Source organism: Urocitellus parryii, chromosome 1, assembly GCF_045843805.1.
Source record: "Urocitellus parryii isolate mUroPar1 chromosome 1, mUroPar1.hap1, whole genome shotgun sequence".
Lineage (NCBI taxonomy): Eukaryota > Metazoa > Chordata > Mammalia > Rodentia > Sciuridae > Urocitellus > Urocitellus parryii.
The window spans coordinates 252,387,197-252,411,550 of record NC_135531.1 but is presented as its reverse complement, the minus strand read 5'-3'; the positions used below and the strand labels follow the sequence as shown (position 1 = coordinate 252,411,550).

The 24,354-nt window shown below is 37.9% G+C and overlaps 2 protein-coding genes across 17 annotated transcripts in view; one reads left to right on the top strand and one right to left on the bottom strand.

Annotated features, from left to right (window-relative positions):
- LOC113186966 (ras-associated and pleckstrin homology domains-containing protein 1) overlaps positions 1–19,385 on the top strand; it is a 54,667-nt gene extending 35,282 nt beyond the window's left edge. Inside the window, exons 10-13 of the mRNA XM_026394592.2 lie at positions 3,997–4,095; positions 6,480–6,600; positions 8,624–8,766; positions 11,392–19,385. Coding sequence (XP_026250377.1) covers positions 3,997–4,095; positions 6,480–6,600; positions 8,624–8,766; positions 11,392–13,425 — 2,397 coding nt within the window. The 3' untranslated portion in view covers positions 13,426–19,385. The remainder of the gene's footprint in view (positions 1–3,996; positions 4,096–6,479; positions 6,601–8,623; positions 8,767–11,391) is intronic.
- A 713-nt stretch (positions 19,386–20,098) lies between these two features.
- Positions 20,099–24,354, bottom strand: part of Abi2 (abl interactor 2) — a 116,338-nt gene continuing 112,082 nt past the window's right edge. For 10 of the 16 annotated variants that reach the window (XM_026394593.2, XM_077803209.1, XM_077803250.1 and 7 more), the window contains one exon: positions 20,100–24,348. In XM_026394593.2, the coding sequence (XP_026250378.1) occupies positions 24,260–24,348 (89 nt within the window). In that variant the 3' untranslated portion in view covers positions 20,100–24,259. Of the gene's footprint in view, positions 24,349–24,354 lie in introns of all 16 variants that reach the window. The other 6 variants (XM_077803337.1, XM_077803342.1, XM_077803340.1 and 3 more) reach the window with 2 other exon arrangements.

Here is a 24,354-nt window from a genome sequence, read left to right as displayed (position 1 = left end):
AGGTAAGAAGTAGAGAAGAGATAGCTAAAGGGAAGGCAATTGACAATGTCTCATGAGTAAAATTAATTATGACCAGTAACTTGAACAAGTTGAACACCCCTAATCTGAAAAATAGCTAAAGGGAAGGCAATTGACAATGTCTCATGAGTAAAATTAATTATGACCAGTAACTTGAACAAGTTGAACACCCCTAATCTGAAAATCCAAGACCTGAAATGCACGGAAATCCAAAACCTTTTAAGTGCCAACATAACATTCAGAAAGTTTTAGATTTTGAAAGGGCTTGGGATAAAACTCAGAGGTCGGGCATTCACAAGGCCATGGGTTGACTCCTTCCTGACATTCCCCCAAAATCAAGTTTCAGATTTTGGAACATTTCAGATTTTGGGGTTAAGGGATGTTCAAGCTGTAAAGTCTCTGGATATACTCCCGAATTTTCAAAACTTTGAAATCTGAAGCATTTCTGGCCTTAGGCATTTTGCATACTGGATACTCAACCTGAATTACAATCCTTTCACAGCTCATAAAATTCTTTGTCTATTTTTGTGCTAAGGGTTTTTCTTATGTTTATTTTTATAACAATGATTTGAATGTTCCAGATTGACATTGAGTAGTTTAAGCTAAATTTATATTTTCTCTTTACATATAAAAATATTTAGTGTGTTGAAATGGAAGAGCATGGTGGAAATAACATTAAAAGTAATTACCACCACTTAATTGTAGACCTCTAAGTTGATAAACCTGTGATAGAAGCTCCATACACTCAATCACAAGTCTATTCTGAGTCCCCATGTTGTAAATACAGAAACTAAGGTTTAGAGAGATCCATTTGCCCATGGCCACATAATTATTAGGATTTAAAAACCTGTTGTTGTTGCTGTTGTTTTCTTTGTAAAGTCTGTACTAACTTTGCCTATGTAAATACTTTTATTCTTGAGTATATAAGTTCTAACAAATGAAAAATGTTATAGCACAGGGTCTACACAAATGCAAATTTATTCAGACTGTATGACTTGAGTCTGAGTGCTCCAATGAAAGGCAGGATATGAGAAATCCACACACACTAGTAAAGGCTATAAAACACATTTTGGTAAATTTTTTTTTTTTTAAATAATGGTAGAAAACGCTTATTCATGAAATTTGACAATGTAGAAACAAATAGGACACATGTTGATGTATCTGAAAGATCCACATTTGCTGGGACACGAGTATGCATGTATAATTAAATAAGTTTCCTAAAGGAAATCTGTTTTTTTTAAAATTACCAGTTATTATCTGGCTCATCGTAGCCATATCTAAAATTTCATCCCTAAAGAAATAAAGTAGGGCTGGGGCTATGGCTCAGTGATAGAGTGTTCACATAACACATGTGAGGCACTGTGTTTGATCCTCAGCACCATATAAAAAATAAATAAATAAAGGGCTGGGGCTGGGGCTCAGTGGTAGAGTGCTTGCCTAGCATGTGTGAGGCACTGGGTTTGATCCTCAGCACCACAAAAATAAAGATATAAAATAAATAAATAAAGTCATTGTGTTCATTTACAAGGAAAGGGAGAAAGAAAAGAACAAAAGAAATAAAGCAGCCAAGTACAGTGGCACACACCTGTAATCTCAGTGGCTTGGGAGACTGAGGCAGGAGGATCATGAGTTCAAAAGCCAGCCTGAGCAATGGCAAGGCACTAAGCAACTCACTGATAAATAAAGTACAAAATAAAGTACAAAAATAGGGCTGGGGATGTGGCTCCATGGTTGAGTGCTCCTGAGTTCAAGCCCTGATACCAAAAAACAAAAAGAAAGAAAGAAGGCAAAGTAATTTATTTCAGTATGGTAGAAAAGAAAGAGTAGTTTCTCATTTAGAGGTGAAATGTGAACGTGAATTCCTCAAATACTGTTAGAAATAAAGAAGCTATCTATAGTATGGAAATAATAGGGTAGGGCTGGGGATGTGGCTCAAGCGGTAGCGTGCTCGCCTGGCATGCGTGCGGCCCGGGTTCGATCCTCAGCACCACATACCAACAAAGATGTTGTGTCCGCCGAGAACTAAAAATAAATAAATAAAAAAAAAAAGAAATAATAGGGTAAAGTGTTATATAGTTTCCCACCTCTTTTTGGTACCCCGGGGGTGCTTAGCCACGGATCCACATCCAGCTATTTTTATTTTTTATCTTGAGACAGGGTCTTGCTAAGTTGCTGAGGCTGGCTTCGCACTTTGATTCTCTTGCCTCAGTCTCCTGAGTTGCTGGGATTACAGGCATATGCCATAATTCCCAGCATAGTCTTATTTTTTTTTAACGTATATGCCAGTTGAATGGATTTTCAAGACTGTATGTATGAGTTCCAAAGTAATAGGAGTATACATTGTCATTTTTCTTTGGTTCTTGGACTGTAGTGTTAAATACCACTTTTAGTTAGAGTTATAGGAATTATCCATCAACATTTTTATATGAACAGAGAAATATAATCTTATAGCATAATAGTAATTCAGAATTTATTTGTTAAATGTTTTATTTTCAAAAGTTTTTGTTTCGTCAGTGAATGAAAACTTTACAAATCAACACCATTTTTTAGAAAATGAAATGATGACCTTTCTTTGTTACTGCTATTCAGCTGGAAGCAATTTCTTTGGGGTCTTTAAGAATCTAAGTATTGACTTTCGGGTTTTAGCAATGATTTTCTCCTCTATATTTGCTCTTAGCTTTTGTTTGATTTTAAAAGTGGCAGAATAATATTGTAGGGGAATAGGAATTGGAAGGCTTTACCCCTAATAATGCAGTAGTGTGACAAATAGAGCCTGGGCACTAGAATGAGATGGATTGGGTTCAAATTCCACTTCTTCCACCTTGGAAGCAACTTTAAGTGCTATCCTTAACCCTCTGTGTCTTATCTTTCTTCTGGGAACATGATATAATGTTATTAAGATAGTTTTCCTAAGGATTGAATGAGCTTATTAAATTATGTGAAGTATTTCACATAATTTCTGATACATAGTAAGTGCGCAATAGATACCACATTTAATAAAAACAATATATTAGTGGAACAGGCAACCTCTTGAGGTATTACTGGAGAGAGCGGATAACTAAGGACAGCTATGAATGCCTTTTTATGTGGGAAGGTGAAGTTTTGAAATTCTAAAATGAATTTTAAACTAGCAGGTAATCTGATGCTTTACTTAGAAATAAATAGTTAAATAATTATACCATACTACTCTTCAGGATATTCATAAATTCCCAGGTTAGAGATAAGGTGAGAAGGGTAGAGATTAATTTCTCTTCGATTTTACCTAATGTTAATTTTTTAAAAAGGAAACTCTTCATATAGAGAATGAATGGAATCACATAGTTGAGTGAATACCATGCAACCCATGGATATTCATAGTTGTAAATCACCAGAGAAGGGGAATGAAGGTAAATGCTGAGAGCCAGCCTGTAGTAGCTGGTTCAGTTCTCTGAATCGCACTTTATAGGCAGCACCTACAAGAAGCAGAACAGTCTCTTGTAGCCCTACTGCTTGGCAACACTAAGAAAAATGTTTTTCATTCAACTTATTTTCTATTCTGCACATGCTATGATTCTTGATGGTTTACCTCCATGGACTTTGTTTCTTTGAAATGTAGAAAAAAATAATTGGAAATTTCCCATGATGTGAAGGTTTACTTTAACTTGGGCATCTTGATCTAAATTTTCACACAAGTTTCAGCTTGTAACAATATATAAGGGCTATTTATTTGTCCCTGTGGCCACATGAGAAGTATATTCTCATGGCCTATAATAGGATAAGTTTTAGCTTTGCTAGATTTTGGTTTCTTTCAGTTCTTTTCTTTTTTAGTTGTAGATGGACACAATATCTTTATTTATTTATTTTTATGTAGTGTTGAGGATCGAATCCAGTGCCTCATACATGCAAGGCATGTGCTCTACCACTGAGCTACAATCCCAGCCTGGTTTTCTTGAGTTCTGTAAAAGACTTTGTTGTATTTTTTTTCCTTCAATCTTGCAGCACCCACAAATCCAGAAGAAATCTCAGTATATCAAATATCTTTGTTGTGATGATGTGAGGACTCTACACCAGTGGGTCAACGGGATCCGCATTGCAAAGGTATATTTCCTTTTGGTTTGATGATGGACTAATGAAGCATTTCATGATGTGCTTTTTATTGTCATGACAGTTATTCTGATTGTTTCATGTTGATTGTGCCAGCATCTAGTTTCCTCAGGTCTAAAGTTTGATGCTTTATGTGTTGCCTTTTTACTTGGTTATTGGGATGAACTTTTAGCAGTTGACATCCATGAAATAATACTGCTGATGGTAAAAGCTTAGGTAGCATCAAAGTGACTTGTTTTGGCTTTGGAAAACATATTATACGATTCTTATGCAAGCAGAGTTTAGCAAACTAAATTAAGTAATGATCATTTACTATCCAGATATGGAGCACATTTCTGAATAGTGCTGAGGATCTGACCCTAGATCAAGAACTTGGGAACATTCATGATAAAGGAAACTGGGAATAAAAGGAACTTAATATCATAAAGTCTACAGCAAGCCTAAAACCAACATCATAGTCAATGGGGAAAACTGAAAGCATTTTCTTTAAAATCCAGAACAAGACAAGGATGTCCATTCTCACCACTCCTATTCAATATAATGCTAGGAATTTAGCCAGTGCAAGTGAGCAAGAAAAGGAAATAAAAGGGATAAGAATAAGAAAGCAAGAAGTCCAATTACCACTGTTTGCAAATTATATCATCCTACACTTGGAAGATCCAGAAAGCAAAGCTAATAAACATATTTAGCAAAGTAGCTTGCTAAAAAGAAATCAGGAAAACAGTCCCATTTACATTAGCCTAAAAAAAGATAAAATACCTAGGAATAAATCTAACCAATCAGGTGAAATACCTCTACCTACTATGAAATAAATTGAAAAAGACACAAGAAGACGGAAATGCTTCCCATATTCATGGATAGGCAGAATTAATATTGCTTACATGACCATTTTACCAAAACAATATTCAGATTCCATGCAATCCCCATTAAATACCACTGACATTCTTCACAGAACTAGAAAAGACAGTCCTAAAAGTCATTTGGAAAAACAAAAGACCAAGGAATAGCCAAAAACAATTTTCAGCCAAAAAAGCAATGCTATAAGCATCACAATACCTGTCTTCAAATTATACTACAGAGTTATAATAACAAAAACTGCATGGTACTGGATAAAAACAGACACATAAACCAGTGGAACAGAATAGAAGACACAAAGACAAACCCATACAGATATAGTAAAAAACATATATTGGAGGGTGGGGAAGGTGCATGTAGGCAGGAAAGATGGTAGAATGAGATGGGCATCATTACCCTAGGTACATGTATGACTGCATATATGGTGTGATGCTACATTGTGTAAAACCACTGAAATGAAAAGTTGTGCTGTATCTGTGTACAGTGAATCAAAATGCATTCTGCTGTCATATATACCTAATTAAAATAAATTTTAAAAACATACATTGGAGAAAAGACTGCCTTTTAAACAATGGTGCTGGGAAAACTGGATATCCATATATAGAAAGAGGATACTGGATCCTTATCTTCATTTTGCACAAAAATCAACCAAAAATGGATCAGAGACCTAGAAATTAAACCAGAAACTATGACCTCTAAAGCTCGTTAGAATAATAATGAGTTAATTAATGGCATCAAATTAAAAAGCTTTTGTGAAGAGAGAATGGGAGAAAACCTTTGCTAGTTACTCTTCTGACAATATCAAGAATATATAAAGAACTCAAAAAACTTAACCTTCAAACCAAATAATCCAATTAATAAATGGGCAGTTGAACTAAACAGACATTTCTCAAAAGAAGAAATACAAGTGACCAACAAATATATGAAAAAAATATTCAATACTGGGGAATAATACTGTCCCAATTATATTGTTATATTGTGTGCACACATGCATACTAACAATGAATCTCACTATTATGTACAATTATGCACCAATAAATGTGGAATAAAATAATTGGGGGTGAAAAATATTTATATCTATAGTAAACATAACCTGTATCCACTGTTGATATCTTGCTGGCCTTCTACAAATGAGAAAAAATAAGAATAAGTTATTATTTGCTAATATTAAAAGACAATGGAAGCTGGATGTGGTAGCACACACCTGTAATCCCAGCATCTCTGGAGGCTGAGACAGGAGGATCCCAAGTTCAAAGCCAGCCTCAGCAAAATCGAGGTGCTAAGCAATTAAGTGAGACCCTGTCTCTAAATAAAATACAAAAATAGGGCTGAGGATGAGGCTCAATAGTCAAGTTCCCCTGAGGTCAATCTCTGGTACTCAAAAAAAAAAGAAAAAGACTATGGAGTATTTTATATATTAAAACAAATTATGAATCAATAAAATGTGCCTCCCTTTCCTCCCTCATCCTGTTATGCCTTGCCTCATAAAATTCAGATGTCATTATTTACTGTCTTCTGTTTAGTATGGGAAGCAGCTCTACATGAACTATCAAGAAGCTTTGAAGAGGACTGAATCAGCTTATGATTGGACTTCCTTATCCAGTTCCAGCATTAAATCAGGATCCAGTTCTTCTAGCATCCCAGGTAGTTCAGAATGCCTGAAGGCACTATCTTTACTACTAGTATGAAGTCTTTATATTGAAACTGATAGTAGACCTGGTAACTTGAACTTTATTCTTAAAAACCAGAGCCATTCCTAATTTCCAAATTATAATCCATAGAGACTTTTTTTTTTTTTTAATTTTTACAGGGGGCAATATCACAGACTAGTTCACAAATGTATTTGAAATGGACAGTCAGTATATAGACTTCTAAAGCCAGGAGTTTTATTATTTATGTTTATGAAAGTTTGTTCAAAACTTACATGCTACTGAAAGTATGGAATAAAGTTGCTTTGAGGAGTCTTTACTCAGAATTCATGAGGAAGCTGTCTTCCTTCCACACAAGTTTTCTTCCATTTCAGTGGAATGGAAACACCTGGAACTAGTTCTGAATTATAGTTAAGAAAACCATTTAAGTCATCACACTTACCAGGACTTTCATAGGACATCAGTGATCCTCAAAGGGGGCTTTCAGACTCCCACATTCTTGAAGCAAGTATGCTATGTTCCATCTTAAGATAATGCTACTGCCCTTTCAGATGTTCCCAGAATGATGTTCATGTCACCTAAAGGCAGATTTTTTCATTGTTCATTGATTTTAAAACTGTATGACTTGATTTCATCTTTAAATAACTAAAAACAAATTTAGAATGTGTTTTTACACAAGTTGTTGTGTCTATGTATGTATGTATGTACATATCCTACATAGACAGAACCAGGATATGTACATACATACTTTCTACTGAGAGAACCTAGAAGCAGTGGAGACCTCAGTAATAAAGAGAATACCCCAAACCTAGACCTTGTTTTCAAATACCATCACTGAAAAAAAGATGGAACCAGGGCTTTTGGACAAACGGTCAACGGTCAATCCTAGGGTTATATCAGAGCTTATACAAGGTGAAGCTAGAGCATCTTGTAAGGCCTGAAAGTAAAAAGTACTCAAACATGATGAGAGTATGTCAGAGAGGCTCAGGAGCCAACCTGAAACTCCAGTAGCCAAAGCTGAAACAATTTGAACAGTATAATATGCAATGTAGTATAGGATGTAACCCAAATTATAGAACAAATAAATATTCATGAGTCCATACTAATATAAATAATTTATTGAATAAATAAACAAGGAAGAACAGGCTAGAGGGAGCCTCACATTCAGGGATGATAAATAAGGCTAGACAAGTGTATTTTTTAATCATACTGCTTATATTTGTACCTTATGGATAGCATCTTATTTTATTTTTCACTTTTTATTGGTGGGTAGCATTTTCTGGTGGTGGGGAGGGTACCAGGGATTGAACTCAGGGGACTACTGAGCCACATCCCCAGCCCTATTTTATAGTTCTTATTTAGCAACTTGGTCTCATTGATTTGCTTAGTGCCTCGCTTTCACTGAGGGTAACTTCATCCAGAGGAGTTTGGGTTTTAGGGATTGAACCCAGGGGCATTTTGCCACTGAGTCACATTTTCAGCCATTTTAAATTTTATTTTGAAAGAGGATCTTGCTGAGTTGCCTAGGGCCTTGCCCGGTTGTTGAGCCTGATTATTCAGCCCAGATATCAGTTAGAGACACACTGTTTTCACACCCGGTTCCCACTAGGCTCTGTTCCTCACTCCCAGACCTGGAGGCCAGGCCCCAGCATGGCTGCTTGCTAGTATCGTTCATTACTAGCAAAAAGGAAGTGATTATCAAATATAGGTCGGAATTCATAGGTTATAACTCCACGATGGCCTGAAAATGATGGAGTGTTTGGGAGTTGATTTCATGCAAGACAGAGTGTTAGGATAACCAGTAATGTTATATGACTCTTATTACCTGTATCTCATGGGGGACTATTTAAAAAGCATTGAGAAAATTTTCTAATGGAAAATACTGTGTTTATAATGAATGAGTGAAATTTTTATTGTTCTACATAGCAGTTGACTTTGGATAAAAGATCTAAATGTAAATATTCATGCTTCAGAACACTGACTGGTTTAATTTTATTTCTTAAAACTATTTAAAACAGAGTCTCAGTCAAATCACTCTAATCAGTCTGATAGTGGAGTTTCTGATACCCAGCCAGCCGGACACGTTCGTTCCCAGAGCATAGTGAGCTCCATCTTCTCTGAAGCCTGGAAACGAGGTACTCAGTTGGAAGAATCCAGCAAGGTAACACATGAGTTTTAATTTACCAAAAAAAAAAAAAAAAAATATATATATATATATATATATATATATAATGGTATACTATGGGTTTAAATTATGATCTTAATTCATTTATTAGGAATCTTATTTGGCACTATTTCAGTCTTTTTTCTTAGATATCCAGTCTTCATTGTAAGGGGAGAAACCATTTCAGAAAACCTGTGATTTACTTTTCCTTGGAAATTGGGTCTAATAACCTAAAATCTGAAAACAAGGGAAAAAAATTTGGCAGTTTATTAATTTCTTTATTAGTGACTCAAAATTATAAGATAAAGCAATTTCCTCCTTTCTACCTTTAACCAATTGAATGGAGCAAGACCATGCAGTAAAGAGTAGATGCTTATAGTCATTTATTTATTCATTATTTACTTTATCCAGGCTCATTTATCTTTCCTTTTCTTTTATGGCCTTTGGCATTTCTCTGGGCATTGATGAATTTTCTCAAATTGTGCTTTACGTGGGAGACTAAATTCAAATCAATCAGTCTCCTTTTAAAATTTTGTATTCCTGAACTTTGCATGCTAAATGTTTCAGTGACACTGAAGAATGAGTATAATTATTGGAAGTCTATAATACTTATAAAAATAGTGAGGTTCGAGCTCAGTTGAAAGACACTATAGTCCTCCATCAAGTAGCCTCTGTAGACAAGGACATGTGTGGCTGGAGTTGCAGTTTCAGTATGAAGAATGTGCTCCAATTTTGAAGGACATGGCATCCATGACTGGACTACTTCATTTTTACCCAGTAATCATTTTTATTTTTTATTGTTTGGGTCTGAGTCACTTACAGAAGTACATTTACAAATAAGAATTAAATGAATATTTAAATTTATTCTTTATTAGAACAAATTTGTTCCTGAATTTGCATACGTTGTCCATGGTGAAGCATTTTCCTTCAGAAATGCATATTTGAGAATTGGTTCTAATGACCTAAATTCTCAAAACACTTGACAGTTTAACTCCCTTATCAGACACTCAAACTTTTAAGTAATCCTCTCCCCCTTCCCCCCTTAATAATTTGGATACTCTAAACACATACTAGGAAGCTGGTTTACATAATTAAGATGTCAGCAGAAAAATCCCTAGCCTTACCCAATAATTAATGGTAAGATCCATGTGCATTTTAAGTTACAACTACCTAATTGTTTCATTTATGACCAAAGAAACCAAAGGTTCAAGTGCTCTGCAATTACAAAGTCCATCATTGCACAATAGAGCTTCAGAAAGAGATGACCCTGCTGTGCAGTAGTTTCAGTTTGTTTTGAGTCTTGATGCTTCTCTGAGTTTCTTCTCCTGTTACCTCAGTCTCAGGTGCCACATGAGAAGGCCAGCACAGCTAAGGTCTGCGACCCCTGAAGCAGCCAAGACAGGGTCAAATTAAGGTCAGGGGCTATTCTCTGGAAGCACATTAACCTGAGTGTCTCCTATAACCAGATCTTACAAACTAATGCTTTCATTTTGATGTATAATTTTTAAAGAAACATGTGAGTGTTCTGATTGGCATTAGAACTCAGCCCTATAATGAGCCTTCTAGTCCACTAACCTTACCCATTCTTGATGCCAGTTAGATGTCATTCATAATTGAAAATATCCCTTTTCATCAGCTTGTTCAGAGAGCCTAAAGGATGTACCCAAAGTTATTACACCAAGGGTCCTTCCTTTCCTCTTTTCAAAAGTATTTGAACCAGTCAATGCGTGATTATCTCCATGAAGTAACTGACCCAGTACAGGCATTCAGCAATGCCAAGAGCCACCCAGGTGACCTGGTTGATAGGTTATTGGTAGTTTCTAGCTCCTATTTCTTGATTAATTTCTTTCACTCTAGCATTCCCAAGTTCCCTCTCATTATCTTTGTGATATTTTTATGATCTTTTGTTTTAATGTTTACAAAGCATTTCTTTATGTATTTTCCAGTAAAACAAATGTAAAGAATGCCCCCCTTTACCTGCATTGCTGGACTTCTGTGCATGTTGGATGCAAGTGTCTCACATGCACGCAAGTGTGTGTGGAGCGCATTTCTTCCTGTGTGACTGTGCACGCCTGCTGAGCATTCTCATACTCTCACGGGTCAGCTTACTAGCATCAGAAAGCCATCCTCATTCCTCTGGAGGCCCTCCATCAGCATCCCCAGCCCAGTTATGGCATCTGCTTGATGTGGGTGCAGTCATGGACTGAAAGGTGAATTTGAGCCATCACAACCCCTTGCCAGGGTCAGGGAGGAGCCAGTGCAGAGAGGCTTCCCAGACAGTTCCCACTGAGGGCAGGGTGTGTGCAAGTCACACAGCCAAGGTCTGAAATCACACATCCTGTCACCTGCCAAGTGGCTTTTGCAGCAGGAAATCTTTCCTAGACTGGAAGCTTTAGCTGTTTGAAGAATACTTCTGGGGGAAACAGATTTTCTCTGTCCTTGCTGCCAGGGTGTCAGATTTTAGTCTTCCTGACATTGTCCGTATAATCACCAACTGCTGCATCCTTTTCATGCATGTCCCAGATTCCTTGCTTTTTAGGTTTACACAATCAAAGCTTACCTCTGTAACTGTTGTGTTTGTTGTTTTTCTCTCTCCCACCTCCCTTTTTATACTCCTTTTAGGCCAGAATGGAATCTGTGAATCGGCCTTACACTTCACTTATGCCCCCTTTATCCCCACAAACCAAAATAGTCACTCCCTACACTGCTTCACAGCCTTCACCTCCTCTGCCTCCTCCCCCTCCTCCACCCCCTCCTCCACCCCCACCTCCTCCTCCACCCCCTCCTCCACTCCCTAGCCAGTCTGCCCCATCTGCAGGCTCCTCTGCCACAATGTTTGTCAAGTACAGCACAATCACCAGGCTGCAGAACGCAGCTCAGCATTCAGGGCCCCTGTTTAAGCCCCCACCGCCCCCCGTGATGCAGTCTCTGCCCTTAGCCTCACAGTCAGTCAAGCCTCAGATCCTGGTGCCCCCAAGTGGAGTTGTTCCACCACCCCCGCCCCCTCCTCCACCCCCGACCCCTGGTTCAGCTATGGCCCAGCTAAAGCCAGCACCATGTGCCCCATCCCTTCCACAGTTCAACCCTCCTCCTCCTCCACTGAAGATTCATCAAGTTCAACATGTTACTCAGGTGGCTCCTCCCACACCCCCACCAGCTCCTCCCATCCCTGCAGTCCTCCCTCCTCAAGCGCCCCCTAAGCCCATGGTGACCATCCCAGCACCAGCCAGCACCAAGACTGTGCCCCCAGTTATGACACAAGCTGCACCACCTACCCCTGCTCCTCCAATTCCCCCAGCAAAAAAGCAGGCAGTGTTCCCTATTTCTCACGTTCCGCCCTCTGTGTCAGCTCCCATTCCAGCTCCAACTCCAGCTCCAGTTCCCCCACCCACACTGCCCAAGCAGCAGAGCTTCTGTGCAAAGCCCCCTCCCCCACCACTGTCTCCAGTGCCCTCCATGGTGAAGCAGATGGCCAGCCAGTTCCCACCCCCTCCAACACCTCCCCCTGTGGAATCTCAGCCCTTAAAGCCTATTCCAGCAAACCTCACTCCACAGTCCCCTCCTGCTGTGAAAGCAAAACCCAAGTGGCAGCCCAGCTCCATCCCTGCTCCTTCTCCTGATTTTCCTCCTCCCCCTCCTGAAAGCAGCCTGGTGTTTCCTCCACCACCTCCCCCCCCACCACCACCACCACCTCCACCAGCCCCGGCCCCAGCCCCACCACCAGTGCCACCCACAGCTTCTCCTACCCCTGACAAAGGTGGATCTCCAGGCAAAAAGCCCAGTAAGATGTCCAGCCCTGGGGGAAAGAAACCACCCCCTACCCCACAGCGCAACTCCAGCATTAAATCCAGCACTTGTGCAGAGCACCCTGAGCCTAAGAGACCCTCCGTAGACAGTCTAGTCAGCAAGTTTGCACCACCAACAGAATCAGGGTCTCCCATCAAGGAGACCCCACTCCCTCCTGCAGCACCCCCCAAACCTGGAAAACTACATCTTTCTGGAGTTAGCCTTCCCAATGTTCTCCAACAAGGGTGTGTGTCTTCAAAACCCTCTCTTCTGAGTGGGCGTGCAAAGGACTCTGTAGTGGAATTTCCTTCTCCTCCATCTGATTCTGATTTTCCACCCCCTCCACCTGAAATTGAGCTTCCTCCGCCCCCCATCGAGATCCCAGCAGTATTCTCTGGAAACACCTCTCCAAAAGTGGCAGTTGTTAATCCTCAACCACAGCCATGGTCTAAAGCATCAGTGAAGAAGGCCCCTCCACCTACACGACCCAAACGGAACGACAGCACCCGCCTCACTCAAGCAGAGATCTCTGAGCAGCCAACAATGGCCACAGTTGTGCCACAAGTGCCCACCTCTCCCAAATCCAGCCTTAGCGTCCAGCCTGGATTCCTGGCCGACCTCAACAGGACACTGCAACGGAAATCCATTACTCGGCATGGCTCGCTGTCATCCTCTCGCATGTCCAGAGCAGAACCCACAGCCACCATGGATGATATGGCATTGCCCCCACCACCCCCTGAACTGCTCTCTGATCAACAGAAGGCCAGTTATGGAGGCAGTCATATCTCAGGCTATGCAACATTGCGCAGAGGTCCCCCTCCAGCGCCCCCCAAAAGAGACCAGAACACTAAGCTCTCAAGAGACTGGTAGCCACCACAGGACTTTATATATTTCATGCTATCTGTAATCAGTTCTACAATCAGCTCACCTGATCCTCTGTGAATTCAGGTGCTCAGAGCCTCCTGGTATGATGATGATGTTATTCAGGTAGTGTTCAGCTGTATGTGTGTGTACGTGTGCATGTACACACATAGCTATACAGAAGTGTGTGTGTATATATATGTATGTGTATGTGTATAGAAAGAGAAAACCAAGAATGGTTCTATTTATTCCTTTCCTCTCCCACTCTGAAAATGAAGTTCATGCATTTTGGATGGAAGAGGCATGGAAGGAGATAGTGTTCTGTCTCTTATAATTTCTTTTTGTCTATCATGTGGATTGGACCAAAACTTCTAATTGCTCATTTAGAAGGTATTTAATAAGTGTCTGTCCATGTGCAACCTATTTGTGCATGTTGTGTATTATATAATTAAGGAATAGATGTATAATGTGCTCTTTCTCAGTTTGAGAAAACAACCAGAATGTGTGATATTATCTACAGGGCTTTTTTTTTTTGTTTTTTCCCCAGTTGAAGTAACAGCTGCTTGACTGACACTTCACTATTACACATTAAGGGGCACTTTAAATCAGGAAAATCTTTTAGCTTCATAGAACAGGTAAATAGTTCATCAGGGGGAAATTTTCACAGATATCGTCTATGTGGTTGTGCATAGAAAGTAAATCCATGGCGTAACCAAATCATTCTAGTTGTAGTACTCCTGCAGTAATTCCACTCAACATCTAGGACGTGTTCTCTCACAGGTAAGCTCTTTGCCTACAATACATGGATACTTTTTAATGCTACAGTGCTGGGTAGTTTTGAGTATTTTTCTGAAGCTTTGTCAACTTGACTTCATGATCCTTGCTTTGATTTATTGTGAAAATGTCTAGCACAATCTCTCTGTAATGCACTTTCCCAGTATGTCTTTGGATCACCAGTTAACCTTTTTAAGTGTGTGCTTTATAGGTAGATGTCAATATCTGTAGCCAAGTGGTATATGAAATATACACATCCTGTGCTCGATATGGTGCATCATTACAAAAAAACAAAATCACTTCTGAAACACCCATCTTTTTAATGTATTGCTTTCTAGGTGAGGTGAGAAAAGAGAACTAAACTGGGCCCTCTACAAGTGTTACATATGGGTTATAATATATAATACAAAAGAGAATCCTTTAGATATGGAACTGTTGTGGAGGGAAAGAAAATAAATGAGGTTTTTGATAAGTGACATCTATAGCTGGTCCTGGTTGTAGAGACTGTTCAGGTTACCAGGTGTTCTGATGAAGTAGTACAGTGACATTACATATCATGTATGTGCAGTTTGGTATAACATGGAATCATTGCTCTGGGGATGATACACTATACTTCTATATGCTTCACACTATCCTTCTATATACTTTCTGTACATTTTTCCTTGGTACATGAGAGAAATATGTACTGTCTCATCAGTTTTTGATGATAAATGGACTGTTAGGAATAAAATGCAATCTTAGAGCTGCTTTTAAACAGAATAAAAACTGGCCAGCCCAGCAATTATAAATGAATACATCTTGTAATGAAAGTCTATGCCTGTTGGAAGGATTACCAGTGAAAACTACAGAAATCTTTTGGCAGTGCCCCACAAGGAGAAAGTGATGTTGGGGAATTGAGGCAAAGTGAAACTAAAGTTACACTGTATGTGAAGGTATCACTGTAACCCTCCAAGAAAGAACTGCGTCATAATAGAGTAGCTGGCACCTCTCCATTGCCACATCTCCGGGATATTGTTCAGTATATTCACGTGGTTATGGAGCAGTAAGAATACAAACCATTGTGCATTTCTTAAAAGTCTTTCTTCTTTAAAATATATTTTTTGATCTTTCAAATTATTCAGAAGTTTTGTGTGCTTGACATAATTATGAAGTGACCTTCATCTGCACTGTTAATGTAAGCACGCACAATTTGGGTTACTTTTGAGTACTGATTGCCAAGCTCCACTGTGACTCCAGCGAAGTAATTTCCCAGTCTTCTACTGCTGCTTTATATTCTAAGGATCACCCACATTTGTAGGGTAATGGAGCTATTAAGACTATGAATCCAGTTGTCTAAGTATTCATCCTGAGGGTTTTGTTTTTAAGGAAGGTAGATGGACAACTTCAACTTTGAGGGGAAAATAATGTACCTCCAATCTTCTTTCACCCATGATTTGAGCCCTAAAACAGTCTTTGTTTATTCATTGTGTAATTTCTTATTTCCATCCTATAACAGCCATCCTAAACCACTGCTGTTGGTCTGTTTTCTTTGAAGAGCAGACACCATTGAGCACTGGTGATGGCAAGAAGAGATCAGGGCCAGAGCAGCGACCATGCCATCTCTATCCTTAATCCGCTGGCTGGCTGGCCGGCCAGCTGACTAACTACAGGCTTTTCCTGTACACTTCTCCCAAGATGGAAGTAGCTACTATTCAAAAACAAAAGAAAAAAACTTTACATGTCATACAACTGAATCAAAAGACCTCTAAGTAACACTTTATTTTTCTAGTATTTTATTCCCTAGTTTTCTTTAACTTGGTTTTTGTTGGGATGATGTTAGGGACCAAGGGAGGTTCAGGTTTTATTCCCCTGAGACTACTCTATTTTTGTAGCTCTTTTCTCTGGTGTGTTCATGTAAAACACCTACTGCCAGATGATGCTAGGACTGTGCCTTCTTCCACTGCCTTCTGCTCTGCAGCTCCAGCCCTACATGGCTTTCTTCAGGCCAGTGAAGGCCATGGATGGCTGACTTGCCTGTATTAAGAGCCAATGCAGGCAAGCTCTACCTGCTCCTGGGGGAGGTGCAAACAGGTGCCTATTAGAGCCAGTGATTTCCTTGAGACATCCTTAACTTTTGCTATAGACAGTTTCAGAATTGGATCACTCTGTTTAAAAGTTTTGGCACCAACTCTGAAGGACAATAGAACCTTGCTCATTTAATTAAACAACTTACTTCAGGTTCATAGGTTGGAAAATAAACATTAGACTATTCTGTATTGAATTTTATCAGCTTGGCTTTTACTACTCAAAAACCTAGATTTATATACCCCCCCTTAACTGCTGTAATTCTCATATAGATAAGTTTATTGTTTCTAGATACCCACTTAACTGCAAACCAGACTTTTAAAATTCGAGATTTTTTAAAATAAGATGTCTAAATCTTAAGCTATAGAAATGAATATTTTCATCAGAAAATTTCAACCAAATATTGTAAACATGCTGGTGTTTTACAGTCCTCTAAAATCAAGGTGCTCCTGCCCATGAACAGCCTATCTTGCAAAGGGCTGTGCAGTATCTTGGGTCCCTTGAATGTACATGTTTACCATGAAAAACAATGCTAAGTTCATCAAGAAAGTAAAAATTGAGAGGTTTAATTCCAGTAAGGTGACAGTTCTGAGATCAAGATTAATAGAAACTGTATACCCAATTGAAGTTTCAAAAGCTGCTATTCTAGAAGACTGCTGCTAATAGCTATGTCAAGGATATAAGGTTATAAATTAGCTTGTAAACTGTTTGAGGTTATGGTGTGGATTGGTTTGATTTTGGTTATCCATCCAACAGAACCCTTTGTTACCTCTGCTCCTCAACCCAAAACAAGTTTTATGTTACAAAACACAAGGTAATTTTTAAACAAGAAACCTATTCCTGTTTTTGTACATTACCAAATGTTTTCATGTGCTCTCAGAACTAACATTTTAACTCATGTAACCTGCAGATTTTATTTAAATTTAGACCAATTGAATCTGTATACCCGTGATTACAGGTGTGTTGACTCGCTCTCAGTAAAATGGCTGTATATCTCATGAGAAAATTTCTTTTAAAAAAAAGTCCCCGTAGATTGCAAATACAGCTTTACACCATTTTATAAAGCATGGTATCCCTAACCTGATAGGAATATGTGACCTCACAAAGTTGACATTTGACCCAATGAGAAATAAATGCAAGTAGAACAGAATTAAATATTCAACTAATTAAATATTCAACTATCTTGTTGCTTTTAAGCCCCAAAAGAACATTTCTACACCTTTACCATTCTAAAGCTAAAAAATAAAAAAAGTGCTCAGTTGTTAAGGTCCTTAAAAGATCTATATGTAAAAGAAATCTGAAATACAGCAGAAGAATAAACTTGTTCAATTAAAAATAAGCAAAATACCTGATAAATACTTGAACAGGAAAAATGATGGGTTTGCTCTTTCCTTGTTTGAATAAATCATTCAGAAAACTATTTACTGTAATTGATCCCCAGTGCCTTGAACTCTTTGAGAGGAATAGCATTTAAAACAAAAACCCAGGAAGCAAGCTTTGAGGTGCTAATGAAAGCCAAGGAAGGTAACCCTAGTTTTGGCAAAAATGGAAAAAAGTGACAGTTTCACAAGAGATGGCTTTATCTATCTACCTAAACGGGGACTGGCTGCTTTCTACCAAAGAAGTTTGAAGAAATGAATTGAGTTAGGATGATGATGAACACTACATAAGTAAAAGATGGCCAAGTTCAGAAGCATATTGGTCACGGGTGGCTATTAACACCAAGCGCACATGATTGTTAGGGCCTCAGCCTCCTCTTAGGCAGGAAAACATGTCTGCAGTACTTGGGGGAGGGCTCTATGTTTTGGAAACTATCCATTGCTTGTTAAATTTATTATAACCTAATGCCAAAAACTGCTCTTTTTTTTTTCATGATTCCCCATCTCTTTTTTTTTTTATCTGTAAATAATCCCTCCTAGAAAATAAGCATCAACTGGAATGTTTCAAATGATTCTGCTTAATTTTGTTATTAGCCACTAGTGAATAATTCTTAGAGATGTATGTTTAAGGTAAAATATCATTAGCTTGTGCTAAGTGTTGTAAAAACATTGTTTACTGTTCTGAAGGCAAATTGCACATATATTTAACTGGGATTGCTCCCTCCCCTCCTGTTTCTTTAAAGAAGAGTTAAGACTTATGCTGACTTTAGGCAGTGTGAGCTTTGCCATAGGTACATTGTAGAAATATACTTTTTTAGAGCATGAAAAAAAATGACAAAAGGAACTACATTGTAAAGTACTGATTAGAGGACATTATTCAGAGGATTATGCACAACTCGGTAAAGATGAAGTTAACAAAGATGTTTCTTTTAGCTTTGTTGAGATTTTCTTCTGCATAAATGTATGCTCTCATTTCATTATGTGCCTTGCTCCCTGATTGTGCAAAACTATATATATATATATATATATATAAAATATATAAGAGGTATATTCAGTACTACTGAGGATGTTTTTGTTCTACTGGATTAAGTTATTTTCCAAATTACTCTTACCAGTTATCAGTAAACTATTGTAATGGTTTAGGACAGTAGTCATACAGTCAGTGTAAATTTGTTTTTCCAGTTACATGTTTGCATCACGTCAGCTTACCCAGTCCTTAATTAAAAAAAAAAAAAAAGTATGTAAGTATATATATATAAAAAAAAAAACAAAAACGTAAACACGGGGACTTTGAGTGTTTGTGGATCGGCACCATTAAGAATCTGGTTTTGGTTTTTATGTCAAGGAACCCCCAAAATAAGCTGTGTAGTAAGAACAAATTAAGTGTGAAGGTGAATTAAGTTTGATATGTTCAATTTAATAATTTATATCAATAGACTGAGGGAGCTTTGGCTATGAATATGCTAGTAGTAATTAACCAATAACTTAAACTTTTTTTTCTTTAAATAAAGTACAACTAGGTGTAAACTAATACACAAAGGAATTTTTTTTCCAAAACTTTGGAATCACAATGATGTGTTGGACTGCCACACTGAGGTATACGTAAATGTATACATGTTTACGTGTCACCAGCATTTACCAAACTAGGATAAAAATAAAAACAATTGAAGACCTCCCCCTTCGTTCACCACCATCATACTGGTTGTGGAAGGAAGAAGCATTCATTGTACAAGGGACAGAGGGTGACAAGACATGAAACAAACAGCATCCACCCCCACCCAGTGCCCAGATTCATAGCAGTTTAACCAAAAGTTAATTCCAGGTAACCCAGAGGAGTCAAGTAATAGGATAATTAACAAAAGACTGGATACTGAACATGTTTTGGGACAAGGTTGTTCACATGCAGAAAATGTCCTGAGAATCAAGAGAAACTTTTATTGAAAAAACTCCTTTGAAATGTAAATGCGTTGGTTGGGTATTCCAGTTCTTCACATTCTTCCATGTTACTTAATGACTTTCAAAAGATAAAGAATGAAAAAAAAGGGAGATGGCCTTCAAGGCAGGAAAAATTCAAGCATTCTTGGGTATCTTAGAAACAAACTTTGTGCCCACTGTTTCTCAAATACATCACTAGAAAATTCTAGTCAGTCTGGTTACCTGGGATCTTGGCTAACTGCCATCACACCTATGACCAATCTGCAATTTTCAGTCAACCCTGTGTTTGAAAGAATTTTATAGTAGCAGAATTTAGATGTATTCTGGGGAAAAACAGTTCATATCTTGAACAGCTGTCTTGGAAATATGCTTTGGAAAGCTCAAACTTGTGTAAGATTCAGTATTTTAAATACCTGATGTCTAAGACTGGTAATAAAAAAGTAACTCCTTTGATCAGAACAGCAGCAAGGTCCTCAACACTTAGATACCACCTTCGAAAGAAGAAAATGATTTACATAAATAATTTCACAAGACATTTGAATATACTTTGTGATTTTATTCAGGTCAAATTCTTAGTACACAGCAATAATTAATTCCAAATACAATTAAAAAATTAAAAAGTGAATGTAGCCCCAGTCACCTGGAGGTGGTTTAATGGCACACACACGGAACAATTACTGGCAACAGACTGCTCCCTCAAATTTCCTGAATGGTTTTTACTTAACACTACCAACTCTCTGGGAGCTAAAAAGTACAACTGGCCAGATCACAAATTGTTTACATTCTTTTTGTAAATCATTTTGTTAAGAAAAAAGGTACATGGACACAAAATATGATAAAAACTGCTTTTCCATAGAATTCTGAAGTTGCAAAAGAGGTTTCATTTTAATGTGAAAATAAGCTTTTTGTTGTGTTTTTATTACAAAAAACCTTAAAGATATTTAGCAAGGATCATTATACACAGCTAGGCCCTGTCATTTCACTTGTAATTTTTAAATAGAGATTCTCAATGAAACAAAGATCAGCATAAAGTAAACTTAAAGGTATGAGCTCAATGCTTCCATTTAATAACTTTTATAAGGCTCTCTTAAATAAGGCTGTTTTGCTGTGCTGTGCTCCTGCCAGTGTTGAACTAATATAATGTGTTTTTGCTACATACACCTTATGGAAAAGAGTGTTTATACTGGGTGTAGTTTTAGAAGGGGTAAATTTTTTTTCACTAAGGTTGCACTTAATATACTCCTTTAAACAGTCTGAATACTCTGATGGTTATTTACCAAAACATGGCATATATTTTCAAGTATATTCCTGAAAACATCAAGTAGAAGTCTTAATTGTTAAAGAAAAATACAGCACATTTAATTAAGACAGTTGTGGTGCAGTGGAAAGAGTACTGGACATTGAGTCAGGAACTCAAATCTGAAACAAAGAATCTAATAACCTCATTAGTCAAATGAGACTGAACCAAAAATTTTAAAAGCTCATCTAGCTCTAAAATTCTGTGATTCTAAAGTAAAGTATGTGAGGGAATTACCACCTTAACACCAATCAGGAGTTTCTGGCCAAAGTTCAGAAGTGAACAGATCCCCATTCTTTCCAAATGCCTGGCAGTCACATGCCAACTCCTCCAACCCTTTTCAGAGGTAAAGGTGGCCTTCAGGACATGCCATGCTCTCTCCAAGAGGAGAAAAGGTAATAAAAGGTAAAAGAACGGACCTGCTAAAAGAAAATGAGAAAAGATAAACGCAAACTACCATCATTTTTGATGCCTCCCAAACAGAAAAACCTTTATCACCTTTAGTCAAAATCAAATGCAAAGGAGCACAGCTACATTTACAGATAATCACTGTAAAGATGAATAAAACATTCTCTCTAGCTGGATAGTAAACAGCAATGGAAGGAAAGAAAAGAGGGGATGAAAAATGTCACACCCAGTGATTTAGGAACATAGCAAAATTAGCAGTCCCTTACCAGCCCCAATGTGGGAATAGCAGGTACCTCTGAGGAAGACAGAAGTAGCCAAAAGATGGGAAATACTGAATGAGAAAAAAGGTTTATACTTATTCCAAACACACAGCAGGCTAATGAATCTCCCAGGACTAGATTTTTAAAAACTGGCACTATTTACTGTTTCCAATTTATTGTCTTAGCCACAAAGTCAAAAGTAAAAATGTTTATGATCACTCATATGTCCTTGTGGACTTTCAAATATTAATACCAAAAAAAATTTTTTTAAACCCAACTATTCAGTCCTCTTCTTGAAGGGAAAAAGGGGAGTGGCCACACAATCAAGAAAATCTGGAGGGAAGACCATCATATTAGATTCCTGCTATCCTGATAAAATGGTTGCTTATTGGTGAGCAAATTTCAGACTTGGGTCATCTCTGCTGTAATAGCAATACATCTTTGCAGCATACGAAGATTTCATGAATTCATCTGAAATTCCTAGTAACAACCACCTTTGAGTTTATAAAAAAGATGGGGAACTTACAATAAAACAGGAAATACTACCCTTATAGACTATTAATAGCATGCAATCTATGTAATATTACATACATTAAAAGTCTCCAATTACTGTAGGCCTGGCTCATTATTTCATTGTATCTTTTCAAGACAAACTAGAATTTGAAACTACAAAACTTTAATATGCAAAAAAATCCAACAAGTATTGTTTATAAAACAAAAAGTCACACACACACAAGTACTAAATGATATAGAAAAAATAAATCAGCTAACCATGAATTTCCCCCCACTGCAGATCTTAATACTTAATATAGGATTTCACCAGTGTCTTCTGTACTCCCCAACCAGCAGGAGCAGGCCATCTGCATCCCTCTGACTCCACCAGTTCTGCTTTCTGTAGTTGCCTTTGTATCTCTAGTAGTGGTGAGCTTATGGGAACTGTTTGTTGAATTTCAAAACACACTCTGCCTTATTAATCCACTAAACTTCTCAGCCAAAAACCACTTTAAGTGATAATTAGAACAACTAATTTCAAAGGTTTTCCTATTTATGCACCAGTACTAAGAAGAGTTTGACCTATCCAAATATAGAGTTTTGTTTGGGTCCATAGGGTAGGAGGACATTCAGAGCCATCACACCATGAAGGAAAACGGAGTAAGACATGTTAGGATGACCTCACAAAACCACAAAGTGGAATGTGTATGAGAGGCAAGATAATAAAGCTAAGTCCAAAGTATTAGGGAAAATCTAAAATCAAAATAGCTGTGATTTAAAAAAAAAAAAAAACTAAAAATCTTGGTAAGGAAACACTATAACTGGGTCTCAGTTAAATGGTGAAGTTATATGCTCAGATAACAGACTTACAGGTGGAATATTAACTTCCACCTATGCCATCAGTATTTCCTCACACATTATTATACTTGTTCATTTTTCAACCAAGTTTTTATATCGGTAATACCCATCATGTTCGTTCCCTACATTTGAAATACATGCAACTATTGCCTCTCCCTTTTCACCCAACTTTGCTGGAAGTTATCCAGCAAAGCTCTATTCTGGCCAAGTCAGTGGACTAAGAAGAACCCACAATGGCGGCTTTGGGCCTGACTATAAACTGGTTCATCCCATCACAGTATTCACCTACTGAGCAGCATCCCTTCTGGATTTTTTAACTATTTCTGATGCTGATTACGAAAGTGATGATTGAAGATAGGGGAAAACATTTATTAGTTTTTCTTGAAGTTATACTGGTGTTTATCAGTGTGACTGAATCAGTATTTTGGCTTATTAATCTTGTTCCACTATATTCTTAGTCTGAAATAGAAGGTTCAAATTCTTACTAAGAAGAGCTACTTCAGAGTCCAATGACATAAAATCAGGTGAGGATTTACCTTTTCTAGAGCTCAATGAGAAAATGACAACAGAAGCTAACAGTGGCCATTAGTAATGTTCAGAGAGCACAGTAGCAGCCTTTTATTCTACTCCCAACTGCTATTCTCTTCAAAAACACACACTCACACACACACTGAAAAAAAAATTTTTTTTCTAAGTTGCAAAGAAGGAATAAGTAATAGTTGGTCTAACCTCCACAATCCTACTCCTTGAAACAGCACCTAAGGTGAGGGTTCATGATCCCTGTTTGTACAGGGCAGTTCCATCAGAGCCTTAGGAACCTACAGGTCTAACTTCACACACCAAACTCAGCTTATGAACCCCCTCTACTACATTTCACATCAGGGCACACTGGCCATCAGCAGGAATGCAGTCTCATGCAGCAGCACACTAAACCTGGGAATTGTTAACCACCCTCAAAATGTATGGAGACTTTCACATTTCATCATCCTTATAGTCTACAAACAAACATGATCAGATGCAACTGAGTTCAGCATTAAGTCATCTAGTACACTCAAGTGCTGAGAGAATGCAGAATTTACAGTGTTATAGAGGAAAAAAGCCATCTGAAACAATTGTAAAAATAGTTCATTGTGGTATTTAAATATTCTCTCCTCTTTATACAAGTGGAAGAATGTGAGGGGTTAGGGTACCCACTGGGCCATGGGTTAACCCCTTAGCACAGGCAATGATGAACATCCAATGCCACAGATTCTGCAGGAAGGAAACCCCAAGGGTGTACAGTATTCCTGAGAAAGATCACAGATTTTTTCCTGAACCAGTCTTAATCTGACTTTCGATTTATTCAGAAATGGTCACTTTATTTCAATCCAGACAGCTCAGCATAGTATAAATGATGTGTATAGAAAGATCCATTTTTTCAGACTTGTCTTGGTTTTTTGTTTTTGTTTTAATACTGGGGGATGAACTAAAA